At 45.8% G+C, this 11,658-nt stretch overlaps 2 protein-coding genes across 6 annotated transcripts; one reads left to right on the forward strand and one right to left on the reverse strand.

The window, feature by feature from the left end:
- Positions 1–760: 760 nt before the first annotated feature.
- aplf (aprataxin and PNKP like factor) lies at positions 761–6,757 on the reverse strand. 5 transcript variants are annotated; one of them, XM_017306111.1, is made up of 10 exons: positions 6,283–6,753; positions 5,810–5,881; positions 5,152–5,315; positions 4,890–5,031; positions 4,262–4,376; positions 3,270–3,421; positions 2,343–2,509; positions 2,162–2,266; positions 1,533–1,579; positions 761–1,350 (listed from the first exon to the last, which is right to left on the reverse strand). In XM_017306111.1, the coding sequence occupies exons 1-10, from the start codon at positions 6,373–6,375 to the stop codon at positions 1,166–1,168; spliced, it is 1,242 nt and encodes a 413-aa protein (XP_017161600.1). In that variant the 5' UTR covers positions 6,376–6,753; the 3' UTR covers positions 761–1,165. The 5 variants fall into 5 exon arrangements, with proteins under 5 accessions (XP_017161600.1, XP_017161620.1, XP_017161554.1 ...); XM_017306131.1 differs by having other exon boundaries at positions 761–1,311; positions 6,283–6,752; XM_017306065.1 differs by having other exon boundaries at positions 4,890–5,315; positions 6,283–6,756.
- A 224-nt stretch (positions 6,758–6,981) lies between these two features.
- fbxo48 (F-box protein 48) lies at positions 6,982–11,197 on the forward strand. Its single transcript, XM_008421407.1, has 3 exons — positions 6,982–7,049; positions 8,258–8,682; positions 10,869–11,197. The coding sequence occupies exons 2-3, from the start codon at positions 8,383–8,385 to the stop codon at positions 11,028–11,030; spliced, it is 462 nt and encodes a 153-aa protein (XP_008419629.1). The 5' UTR covers positions 6,982–7,049; positions 8,258–8,382; the 3' UTR covers positions 11,031–11,197.
- The last annotated feature ends 461 nt before the right edge of the window (positions 11,198–11,658 follow it).

Here is an 11,658-nt window from a genome sequence, read left to right on the forward strand (position 1 = left end):
CTGTTAGCAACCAGTAGCTGTTGGCAACCAGTAGCTGTTAGCAGTCAGCAGCTGTTAGCAACCAGTAGCTGTTAGCGACCAGTAGCTGTTAGCGACCAGAAGCTGTTAGCAATCGCTGGCTGTTAGCAATCAGTATCTGTTAGCGACCAGTAGCTCTGCTGGTGGATGTTTAGTGTACTACATCATCATCAGCAGAAAGCTGACGTTGCTGTTTCTCCCTACATCCAGCAGGTGGCGCATGTTGCTACAATCTATAGTAGCCACACAGGCTCACCTGCTAGAAGGAAACAAACGCACCCCGTACAACACTTTCATTCTATTGGCTGAGAGGTTGCCAGGCAACTAAGGCCGTTCCATGTTTAGTAAGCGAGCAGAGTCGTCTTTCAACATTAACATATGTGCTCTTTAACTATACCAGCAAATTCTCCCATACAACAACACGGGCTTTAACTGGGCCGCTCCTCACGCCCTGCCAGCAGCGGAGGAACAGTTCAGCTCTGGTCCCGGTTCTGATAGCGGCCCGGTTAAAACGTTATTTATGCTTAACTTCCAACAAGACGCCGGAAGAAAGTTTTTAATTTGACTTAAAACATTTTAAGAGCTTAAAGAAATAAAAATGAATCCAATCCAGATTTAATTAGGATAAAAACTAAAATGACAGAAGTCCAGTTTACGGGTTTTCATCCAACCGTTATATTTTTCACATTAAAAGCCAATCAGATCATTCCAGACTCTTACTGTGAAATAAAATAAATTAGGCTAAAAGAAGTCAGAAAACGTTTATTTTGTTCAACTCTGACCTTCCACAATAAAAATCAGGTTAAACTAAATTGTGATTATTTTGTCACAGCTTCAGCTGCTTCTTGAAATAAATGTCCTTTCAAATTAAAAGCTCATCCATTAGCTTTTTCATAAAAAAAAACCGTTTGAAAATAAGAAATTGATTCTCGTTTGACATTTCCTGATATTTTCACATTAAAAGCATCAGAAAAAAAAGCAGAAACATTAATAAGTAAAAATATTATTTCCCTTTTCTGGTTCCAGCTGCTGCCGGCGCCACACCTAAAGCTTTTAATTTGAAAGTCCTCCTCCTTTAGCGTTTCCTGTTGTCAGGCTGTTGATCAGAGTTTCAGCCGGACGGGTCATGTGACCCGATCTTCCTCCTCTACCTCCTCCTCTTCCTCTGGGAGGCCTTCGCCTCCCGCTGCAGGTCGTCCTGCGGCTCGTAGTCCGAGTCGTCGTCCGAGTCGTCACTGATGAAGCTGTCGTCATCGGGGTCGTCGGGGGGCCTCGTGGCGGCGGGGCGGGGGGCTGCAGAGAGGAGTCTGGGTTTCAGAACCGATCGGATCTCTGCAAATGTTTTAAGACCAGAAACGTTTTCCAGCTGAGAGGGTTAGGGTTAGCTGCTCTTCATCTTCACTTCCTTCCCAGAACCTCACTGGCAAACCGTCCGCCAGGCTGTCCAACCCGCTCAGAACCGAACCGCTTTGTTAGCTGTGGCCAGAAAAACCCGTAACTAAAGCCAGACTCACCGGGTCGCTCTGTGTGTCTGAACTGCTTCCGGTGGACAGGATTCTTCCTGGAAGCAGAGAGTTTCAGCCGTGACATCACAGAAGATTTTATGACATCACAGAAGGTTTTATGACATCACAGAATGTTTGTGACATCATATGTTTGTGACATCACATAAGGTTTATGACATCACAGAAGGTTTTATGACATCAGAGAAGGTTTTATGACATCACAGAAGGTTTGTGACATCACAGAAGGTTTTATGACATCATAGAAGGTTTTATGACATCACAGAAGGTTTGTGACATCACAGAAGGTTTATGACATCACAGAAGGTTTGTGACATCACAGAAGGGTTATGACATCACAGAAGGTTTTATGACATCACAGCTGAGCAGATTCATGAAGAACAAACGGATTAAAGTATCTGCTACAACATAACGAGCCAATCAGGAAGGGAAATGTAAAGGATAACGGAAAAATGTGGAGATTAAAATAATTTGTTTCTTTAACTTGGTGCCAATGAATCGTTACATCGTCTCTCACCGAGAAGGTCAAGAGGTCAGACCCTCCAGGTTTGGCTTCACTGGTTTATAACTACTCATTACTGTAGTTTATGGGGTCTGTAGTTTATCTGAACCCGTCTGACCTGTAGCAGGCGGCGCCGTACGGACACTCGGGTCGCTCCTCCTCCTCCTCCTCGTAGTCGGCGTCTCCAGGGTGACTGCTCTCCTGGAAGTGAAGCGGGTTCTTCCTGCAGAAGCAAACAGCAGATGCTGAGGGCCGGCTGGTCTCCAGCTGATTCCCCGCCTCCCAGCAGGGGGCGCTACCTGTAGCAGTCCTTCCCGTAGGGACAAGCGGTCCTGACTCCAGGCCGGGTCTTCTTCTCCTCCTGCTGCGATTTCTCAGCTGCTGCGCTCTGTGACGGTGGACAGCTGACCTCTGACCTGCTGGGTCCAATCTGACCTCTGGAGGTCGACTCATCCCAGAGGTCATCCTGAAATCAGAGCACGGCCGCTTCAGTCTCAGAGGGACGGACAGTCTTGTCCCTCGTGTCCCAGACACTCGTCCCTCTCTGGCTCCTTTTCGGTCATAATCTCATAATCTCAATAATCCCAATATTACAGAAACTGAAGGACATAAAACCAGTTTGTGAAAATCATTTTGACTCACCGACTGATTTTAATGTCCAACTGAAAAGTCGGGACATTTTGGCCGACCTGCGTCTCCAAACGGCCATTTTGAAAACATTCACCTCTGATTGGCTGCCCCAATACATTCTCTCATTCTGATTGGTCTAGAAACAGGAAGTGTTACAGACGTTGTCTGGCTGAGCGGACCTGCTTCTGAAAGGACCGGCTGCTGGAAAACATCACACTTTGAGCAGAACTGAACTTAATTTACCGCTTCAGGTCTTATGGAAATTACTGTTACAAATTTCTGCCATTATAATGTTTTCAGAATTAGATTAAAATCCTTTAATTTCAGAATATAATCATTTTTTATTATACGACTTCAGGGAATATTGTGGCGTCTCTCGGATGACGTGTGAAGTCAGCCTGGAAACGTCGGAGCCGTTTTCTCCTCCGTTCGGACCTGAAGCTTCATGGTTTCAGGATCATTGTTTCATTTTCTGGAAAACTTTTCCCATTTAAATGTTTTTGGATCATCTAACAACTTTTACAGCTAATATAATTCCTTAGTATTGTGGAAATGTTCAGATATTTCCTGAAGTTTTCATCAGCAGCTCTACTGACTGTTTGTGTTGGGAGGATTTCTTCCTCGCTGCTCATCGCCCGACTCTTCTTCCTCGGCCTCTCTGCCTCTTCCTCGCGGAGTTCCGCCCCCTCAGGTGGGGAGGAGTGAGTGGGCGGGGCCTGAGTGGCAGCAGGTTTACTTCTCTTCACGCCTGGATGAACAAACAGCCAGTGAGTGTCTGGCCTGCAGAAAACCACTAAATACATGAAAACAAGCAGCTAATATTTAAATTATGACTAATTTATATTCTCATTAAGTCTGATCAACTAATGAATGCTGTGAAGGAGGACACTGTTCCCACTGCTCCCTCTGTTCCCTCTGTTCCCTCTGTTCCCTCTGTTCCCTCTGCTCCCTCCCTGCCCATTCCTGCCCTGCTGGCTCTGTTCTCTCCCGTCTTTTTCCATATTTTTGGAGCCTTTCTTTGCACATCATCCAAATCTACAAATTATGCATCTGGTCAACCGGTCTCTCAATGCAATCGGTCAAATTGCATTGAGAGACGCTGTCTGGGCTCTCCTCTGCCCAGACCAGGTCAGTGGGCGGAGGAGAGCCCTCCTGTCCTGCGGGGTCGTACCCAGAGGGAAACAGCCTGGATTTATCTGGATTCCTGGCTCATCGGCAAATGGACTTGGCCGAACTAGTGAACAGAGACACAAGTTGGATGCGATTCTTGCTGAGACTCGCAGCCCAGCTGAGGACTCTAAAACTCACTAACGAGTTGGAACCGATCTTGGAGAAGTTGCTGGTTTCTAGTTTGGCTCATGACCAAACTAGAGACTTTCAGAGAGACTTTAGGGAAGATTGAAATTATAATCTTCCCGACCTGAGACACTCTGCTTCTGAATTGGCTTCCCCCGTGTGGCCTTGGAAGGGCTGCATATCTCTAATCTCCTTGAAGATATGTAAACATGACGCTCCTTCCCACCTCAGCCCCTCCTGTATCCATGCAGCTGTGGCCATGACGTTGCCATGACGATAGTTGCCGTGTTACCTTTGGAGGCTGGAGCCGCGGCAGCCGCCATCATCCAGGCAGGTAAGGCCCGCGTCCTGGGAGGGGGCGGAGCCTCGTTGCTCCGAACGCCGTCCAGACGTTGAGTCAAGACTTCCTGTCAGAGAAAAACTACTTCCTGTTGAGTTCCACACAGAGATCAACCAAACACAGAAATCTCATTAATCCCACATATTGTTGAAAAATACTGTGATTTTTCAAGATCAAATGATCATTTCCATGATTCCAAGCAGAATTTTATTAAACGTAAACTAAGAAATTATAATTTTTAAAGTCCAAAAGTGTCAGAAATAAGTGAGAAGCTTTCAGAGATTATAAACTCAGATTAGTGTTTGGCTGGAGGAGGGAACGCAGCAGACGGATCTGGACAGGAAGCGGGAGCCGGCATTCCCACCTGGATCCTGATCAGACTTCTGGCTGCTTCTTGTCTGGCTCAACGCCAGGCAGAAAGTTAGGCCTTTAATCGCCGAGTATATAATTTTTTACTTGCAGATTTATGATTTTCAGTGTTTTTTTGTAAATATGTGAAGTTAATCTGGACGTTTGAGTGTCTGGAGCCTCATCCTGAACATGCAGACCATGGAGGTGTGTCTCCTCTGAGGACACAGACCTGCCTGAAATCGCTGCTGTGCCGGTTCCTGTCTGCACAGGAAGTCTGTTCCTGACCCAGTCTGACCACCAGAGGAGCCGCCGCATCGGACCCGGCAGGAAGAGGAAGAGCTCCTTCTTCGTCCTCAAAGTTCTGACTGTTCCTGCAGAGAGACTGAGACGCAGTTAGTGCTTCAGCGGGACATGAGAACAAAGCTCCGTAATTAACCTCATCCTGGTAATGACCCCCGTCATCGCCATGACAACGCCTGGGAGGCCGGTACCTGGGCGCGCTCCGCTCCGCGCCGCCGGCCGCCACCCTGTAGATGAAGCGACCCGGCAGCAGAGAGAACTGATCTCCGGGGTGAAGCCGGTGCCAGGAGCCCCTCTCCAGGGGTCGGGGGTCATCGTTCGGGGACAACAGGAGGAAACACGGGTTGATGTGGGTCTGCTGGGAGGAAGTGATGTATGAGTTTCTCTGTGCCATAGCGCCCACTGTTGAGTACGACGCGTAGAGCTAAACGGCATCAAACTGACTTAACTAGAATAAAATGTTTTTCTGAATTTCCGAGAGAAATTCTGCTGCTTTTGAGAAAAACATGAAGAAATGAGGAAGTTTAAAGGGGAACTTTTCTTCAGCAGATGATTGAATACAATCAAATATCACCAAACACTAAAAAATTAGCAGAAACTAAAATAAAAATTAGGGGAAGCTAACACTAAACCGCTAATGCTAACTATTAGGACAACTGTGTCTCATCTTCCTTCTAGTTGATGACACAAACAGCAGCCATCTTGAAAAATGGCCATGGGAATTATGAAACCATACCACCTGAGGGGTGAGCGTGCTAACTTTACGCTTGTATCAGCTCAGTTTTTACAGTAATATTTGAGCTCTGGTGATAATGATAAGTGAGGAAGTCCAGCTGTTCCTGAACGCACCGGTTTGAGTCGCAGCTGTCCGTCCAGGTTCTCCAGCAGACCGTGGCGTCGGGAAACTCTGGTGTCACTGATCTGGTGCCGAAACAGGAATAGTCCATCTCAAGCTAGCTCCAAAGATTTCTGTCTCAAGTTTTCTCTACACAGACAGAAACGGATCGACTACAGAAACCTGCAGAGAACGAGTTTGATCTCTCTTTAACGTTAAAAATATTTCCTCCGGCAGAGGCGACGTCTCACCGTGTGAGAGCAGTAACTGGAAAACACACAGCAGTCTCCGAGTGCATAGTATACATCATACTGTACCAAAACCATGTTATATACACATAGCAAATATATCCAGAAACAGGATGTCCCCCTGGTCCGGTCGTCCAATACGAAGCTGCCTCTCAGTATTCTGACCTTTGAACCTCTTCAGATAAACTGAGAAGTGCGGAAATAGGATAAAATCATTTGAAACCCCCAGAAGGACTCACCCCGAGGAAGGGACCCCGGCCCAGCACCGTCTCACCCGGCGGCAGCTGGACCAGATCCCCGCCGTCCACCGGGACCAAGCCGAAGCCGGACATGAGCCTCTGCTCCCGGCGGGACAGAGAGCGGCGGTCCCGGCTGCCTGCTCACTCAGCCGGAAGACAGCGGAAGGTTTTAAGGTCAGATTCTGGAGGACTTATCGGAAGAAATTAGTTTAAATAAGAAACTAAGAATAAGAATAAACAGTTGAAAAAATCAAAAATGAAAACAATTTAGCTTCACGGGACAACTTTCAGATTCAAAACTTCCGGGATCCAAAAGAGCATGCGCAGTAGAGAGAACAAATAAACTGAAAACATCGACTTTTAACATCTTATTGGTTAACTGCAAAATATTCCCATATAATAACCATTTCAAAGCATTTTACATCACAATGGACAGTTTAATTCTGCATATCCGCTTTCACTTTACTGCGTTTATAATTTTAATGGGTGGGCTGCTTGTTGTATTATCAAATATAAATTGGTAAATGAAAGTAAAAAATATTTTCAAAATTATATATGATTAATAAACCATCTAAATCTTCTTATGTAAAAATCCCTCTTAATCATTTATTTTAAAAAAGAAAGGAAAGAAATTTAAAAATAAATAACGGCCTGATGTGCTTTTTACGCATGCGCCAAACCTTCATGACGTGCTGACGTCATATCTGAGCGTAAACAGCCGTTGGGACATTTAAAGAGCTCTGCTGCGAAGCCTTCCTATGGTGCAGGTAAAATAGTCACTTCTTTAAATAAATGAATGGTCGACATGTTTTTATGATAGAAAGTTTAATAATTATTGTCGCAGTTTATGTGGGATTTAGAGCCTGAAACAGTTTCCGAGGAGCTGCTGCTGCTCTGCGGGGAATAGAAGAAATGTGGCCGAAAAATGTAAACTTTTCTATCAGCGATGGACAACAAAGTCTTCTGCGTGTTCAGAAACCCACCGATGACAAAACGAACTGGTTCTAATAGTCTGCAGGGACGTTTTGGTCCACAGAGAAAGGAAAGGACAGGGACAATCCTTCCTGGGGGTTAAACTCCCTGCAGGGCCGATCTGAAGTCCGGAGGGGCCCTGGGCTCACTGGAACCCCCCAGGCCCCGGTTTTATCCTTTTCAAGTTTATCTGTTTGTATTGACTTGTTTATTTATATTTATATTGACTTATTTGTTTATCATGGGCATACTAGGTTTGAAAAGAAATGTTAAGATTATAGTGAAACTGCAGATGTTCAGTCTGTTCCTCATGTAACCAGCGTGTTCTATTAGTGTTCTGTACCGGTAACCTAGTCTTACACAGCCGGTTAACCTTGATGTGTTCTGCGTTGTGTTCAGATGAAGGAGGGAGTCGACCACTGGTGGATGTTTAATGCAGGTTGCTGGCAGAGACCTGCACCAATAGAAGCAGCAGATGAGCTCATGGAGAAACTCTGACTAACTGACATCTAACATTTACGAAAAATGCCCTGAACTTGTCAAAAACAATACTCCTCTGGATGTATTAAACCATAACTATTCACAGCTGCATGTACTGACAATTATTTTATATATTTCATAAAATGTGAGCTTAACCAAAAGCAAATAAAATTTCCTGCCTCTTCTCAGGCAGCCTAGCGCCAGCTGAGGGTACTGCAGCGCTGATGTCATAAGACGCTCTTAAAGTGACAGTACAGGTGTTTACCAAAATAAATAAAATAATACAATTTTTAAAATATAACAAAAAAATAGGATTCTTCAGTGTTGATCAGAATTTGGTGAAATTTCAAACATTATAATAATAAAAAATAAAAGCACATTTTCTGAACTTGTTGCAGTTGCTTGTTTTTAGATTTGTTGACAGCTTTAAATGAATGTTTGTGTTTCTTCCTTCTTTGTAATTTCTGGGTTTTGTTTCCTGTCAGATTATTTTACTGAAAATGAAACCATCTTTACTTCGTAGGGAAGCTCCCCGTCTTTGGAGGAAGATCTCTCTCTCCTCGCTTCTCTGGACCTGAGCATTGGTTCTGGTTCTGCTCCAGGACTGCAGCTCCCTCCAGGTGTGTCTCAGGTGGTCCACCCTGTATTATGCAGCATGAGCCTGCAGGGCCTTGGCCAGTGTTTCTGCTCTGTGAGCGACGAGCCGGCCTGACGTCCCGGGAAGCTTGCGGCTCTCAGAACTTTGCGGAGACTCTTCCCACGGAGATGAGCGTGAGGATCTTCAGAGAGCTGGACGCAGAGAGCCTGTGCAGAGCCTCCAGGACGTGCAGACTGTGGCGCTCCATCATCGATGACAGCGAGCAGCTGTGGAGGCAGCAGTGCATGCTGGTCCGGGCCGTCTGTCGCCGGGAGGTGGACAGCGACCGCAGCGACGGCCTCTCCTGGAAGGTGAGTCTGTGCTGCCCTGGGCACAGAGCCCTGCTGACGACACGGGTTTGAAGAGGAACCCGATCAGAGCCACTTCTGCACCAGGTCTCTGTTTGTTTGGCTTTTTATTTTCATTATGCTTTGTGTGTGGATATTAGTTTACATCTTTTGAAAGCATTTCCAGAAGCTGCACATGTTTAAAAAGATGGATTTGCACATAAACTAATCAGTTAATCTGAATTGTTTTCATTGTTTTTGGGCCAGTAATGAAATTTCTGGTTTGAATTGAGTCCAACCAACGTCATTACTGAGTGTTGCTGCTAATTTACCCGTCAATACTCACTTCTGCTAATCTGCTAGTAGTGGAGCTACTTTTTTGTTTAGCATTTTTGCTAAATATTTAGCATTTCCCCCAATTAAACTTTTCTGGATAAACTAAACCACTAATTTACTTTAGTAAACTTTCAGTTGAATAAAGTTTGACATCCATGTTGAAGCTCGTTATCAGCTGTCAAGACGTCTCTGAGCTTTTAGCAGTGGATATTCATCACGCTCTTATTTTGAAGTAGGTAGAGTCTGTTTAGGCAGCATTTCCATTTCCTGTCCTGGTGATGCGCTGCAGCTGAAGACCTTTACTCTGCTGTGGATCAACACGGTTGAAGCTAATGCTAATGCACTAGCTTCTGCTAATTATAGGGTTGCCACCTTTCAGAAATGAAAGTAAGACGTCGCCTGCAGTGACAGACATTATTCTATCTCTGTGTTTTTGTCTTTAAAAAGTGATCATAGAACAATAGTTCATGTTGGTTAGACAATCCCAAAGTCCTGCTCCAGTCAGAGCAGCTCACCTTAAACACGTTTTATTAAACAAGCGTAACAAAGTATTTGGTAAACTGCTCAAGTACTGAGTAACTGATCATAACACCTGATTTAATATTCACAATGTGTCGTCAGAAACCAAAGTATAAAAGTTATGTGAACATTCTGGTATTTTAAATAATATTACCAGAATAATTTATACAAAAAAGGAGTTGGGTGTGGAGGCTGGTTCACCACGAGGACCCCCTGCCAGGTCACCTGTCTGCTGAGCCCCGCCCCCTGCCAGGTCACCTGTCTGCTGAGCCCCGCCCCCTGCCAGGTCACCTGTCTGCTGTTCCTGTGATTTGTTCTTTAAATGGCCATTTTGCTTGTTATTTCTGCTGATGCGACTATATAAGCAAATAATTGATGATCAAATAATCAAAGCAATCTAGTCGACTGAAAGCACAATGAGAAACTGAATCATAGCTAAATGTTCTGCACCATATCAGCCTCAGGAGGTGATTGAGGGATGAAGAGATGCTGAGTTCTGGTTCTTTAGGYTCCAACGGGTCTGCGGTTCCTCCTGATCCATTCATACAGCAGCACCAGGACCAACTGCCTGTGTTCGTCCTCACTGACATGTTCAGCCTGGGATTCCAGTCTTCCTTCTCACGTCTGTATCTTTAGAAGAGGTTTTGGTTCCAGGGACGGTGAAGAATCGGGTTGAGGGTTTGAAAAAGACCCGGGTTGATAGCAGCTCACCGCGGCTGCGTAGTGTCCGTCTCTAGGCAACAGCGTCGGTCCGAAGCGTTCAGGGGGCCTTTAGCTCCCACCACGACAATTTAGCTGACCTTCATGTTTCCTGTTTTATTTAGTCATTATTGTTTTATTAGTGCTGATGATGGGCGAGTCTATCGGACATTTATAGAAATACGGAACAAATCGTCCCGTATCGCCTCAATACGGGACGATTCCGTATTTTACAGGACGGGTAGCAGCCCTAGCTAAATACCATGTTGGCTACCGCTTTAGTGTTGGTGGAGCTGATGTTTATGATTAGCGCTTTAGGCTTAGTGCAGCTAGCTCCCGCTAGCACAGCTCACCGCGGTGAGTAACTAGTAAAACATGAAGCAAAAGTCAGATTTACAGTAAAGTTTTGACCTCCAGCTGCTTTCTGGATGTTTGTCATGGGATGGAAACGTTGTCAGTGGAACAGGAAGCTCCAGTTTGATGTTTAAACCTGGTGGAGCCTCATGTTTTGGTCTCTGAGCCTCTTCCTGTTTGGTTGTGGCAGCAGATCCAGGCTCTGCTGCTTCCTGTCCTCCTTCTACCTGTTTCCTTCTCTCTGGTTGTTTGAACGGCGGCCAGTCTGCAGACAGGAAGTGACGTGCTTCCTTCCCCACCAGGTGACCCTTCTGAGGAACTACAGCCGCAGCCGGGTGAAGGCGGCTTGGCTAGCCGGCCGCTACAGCGGCGTGCGCTCTGCAGACGAGCTGCTGGGCAGCAAAATGGCGCCGCTGGACGCAGAGACCTGGGGGGAGATCCTGCAGGCGGAGCTCGACAGATGATGAAGAGGATGATGAAGCACTTCGCCCTGATTTTGACTCTAACATGTTTTTTTTTTCTCTGAGTTCATTTTAATGCAACACAAATACTGTATATATATTTAATGCTTTTTAAAGGAATCTGATCATGGTGGATTAATTTGGTGTAAATATATGTGATCTGGAATCTGTTTACGCTCCACTTCCTGTTTCCTGTCTGAGATGTGAGTGACGTCAGTGGGCCATCAGAACCAGCTGATCCGGGTCACAGTGTGGCGCCGCTGTTCCGACTATCTGTCATACCCGTAAATCCAGCATACTTATGGTAAAGCTCATGTAACCGGGTTCTGCTCCACTCCTCTGAACCGGGCCGGTCCAGTAACTCCACTCTGCGCTGTGTAGATTTTAATGAAGACAAGGAGCTTCTGGGCGACCTGCAGCTTATTTCCTGAATGACAAAATATCGGCTTCAATCAGTGCAACGGCTCAGCTTCATTCAGCACCAATCAGCTCCGATCAGCTTCGATCAGCTTCATTCAGCTCCGATCAGCTTCATTCAGCACCGATCAGCTTCGATCAGCACCGATCAGCACCGATCAGCACCGATCAGCTCCGATCAGCACCGATCAGCTTCGATCAGCACCGATCAGCT

Source organism: Poecilia reticulata, linkage group LG1 (assembly GCF_000633615.1).
Source record: "Poecilia reticulata strain Guanapo linkage group LG1, Guppy_female_1.0+MT, whole genome shotgun sequence".
In the NCBI taxonomy this organism is placed as follows: domain Eukaryota; kingdom Metazoa; phylum Chordata; class Actinopteri; order Cyprinodontiformes; family Poeciliidae; genus Poecilia; species Poecilia reticulata.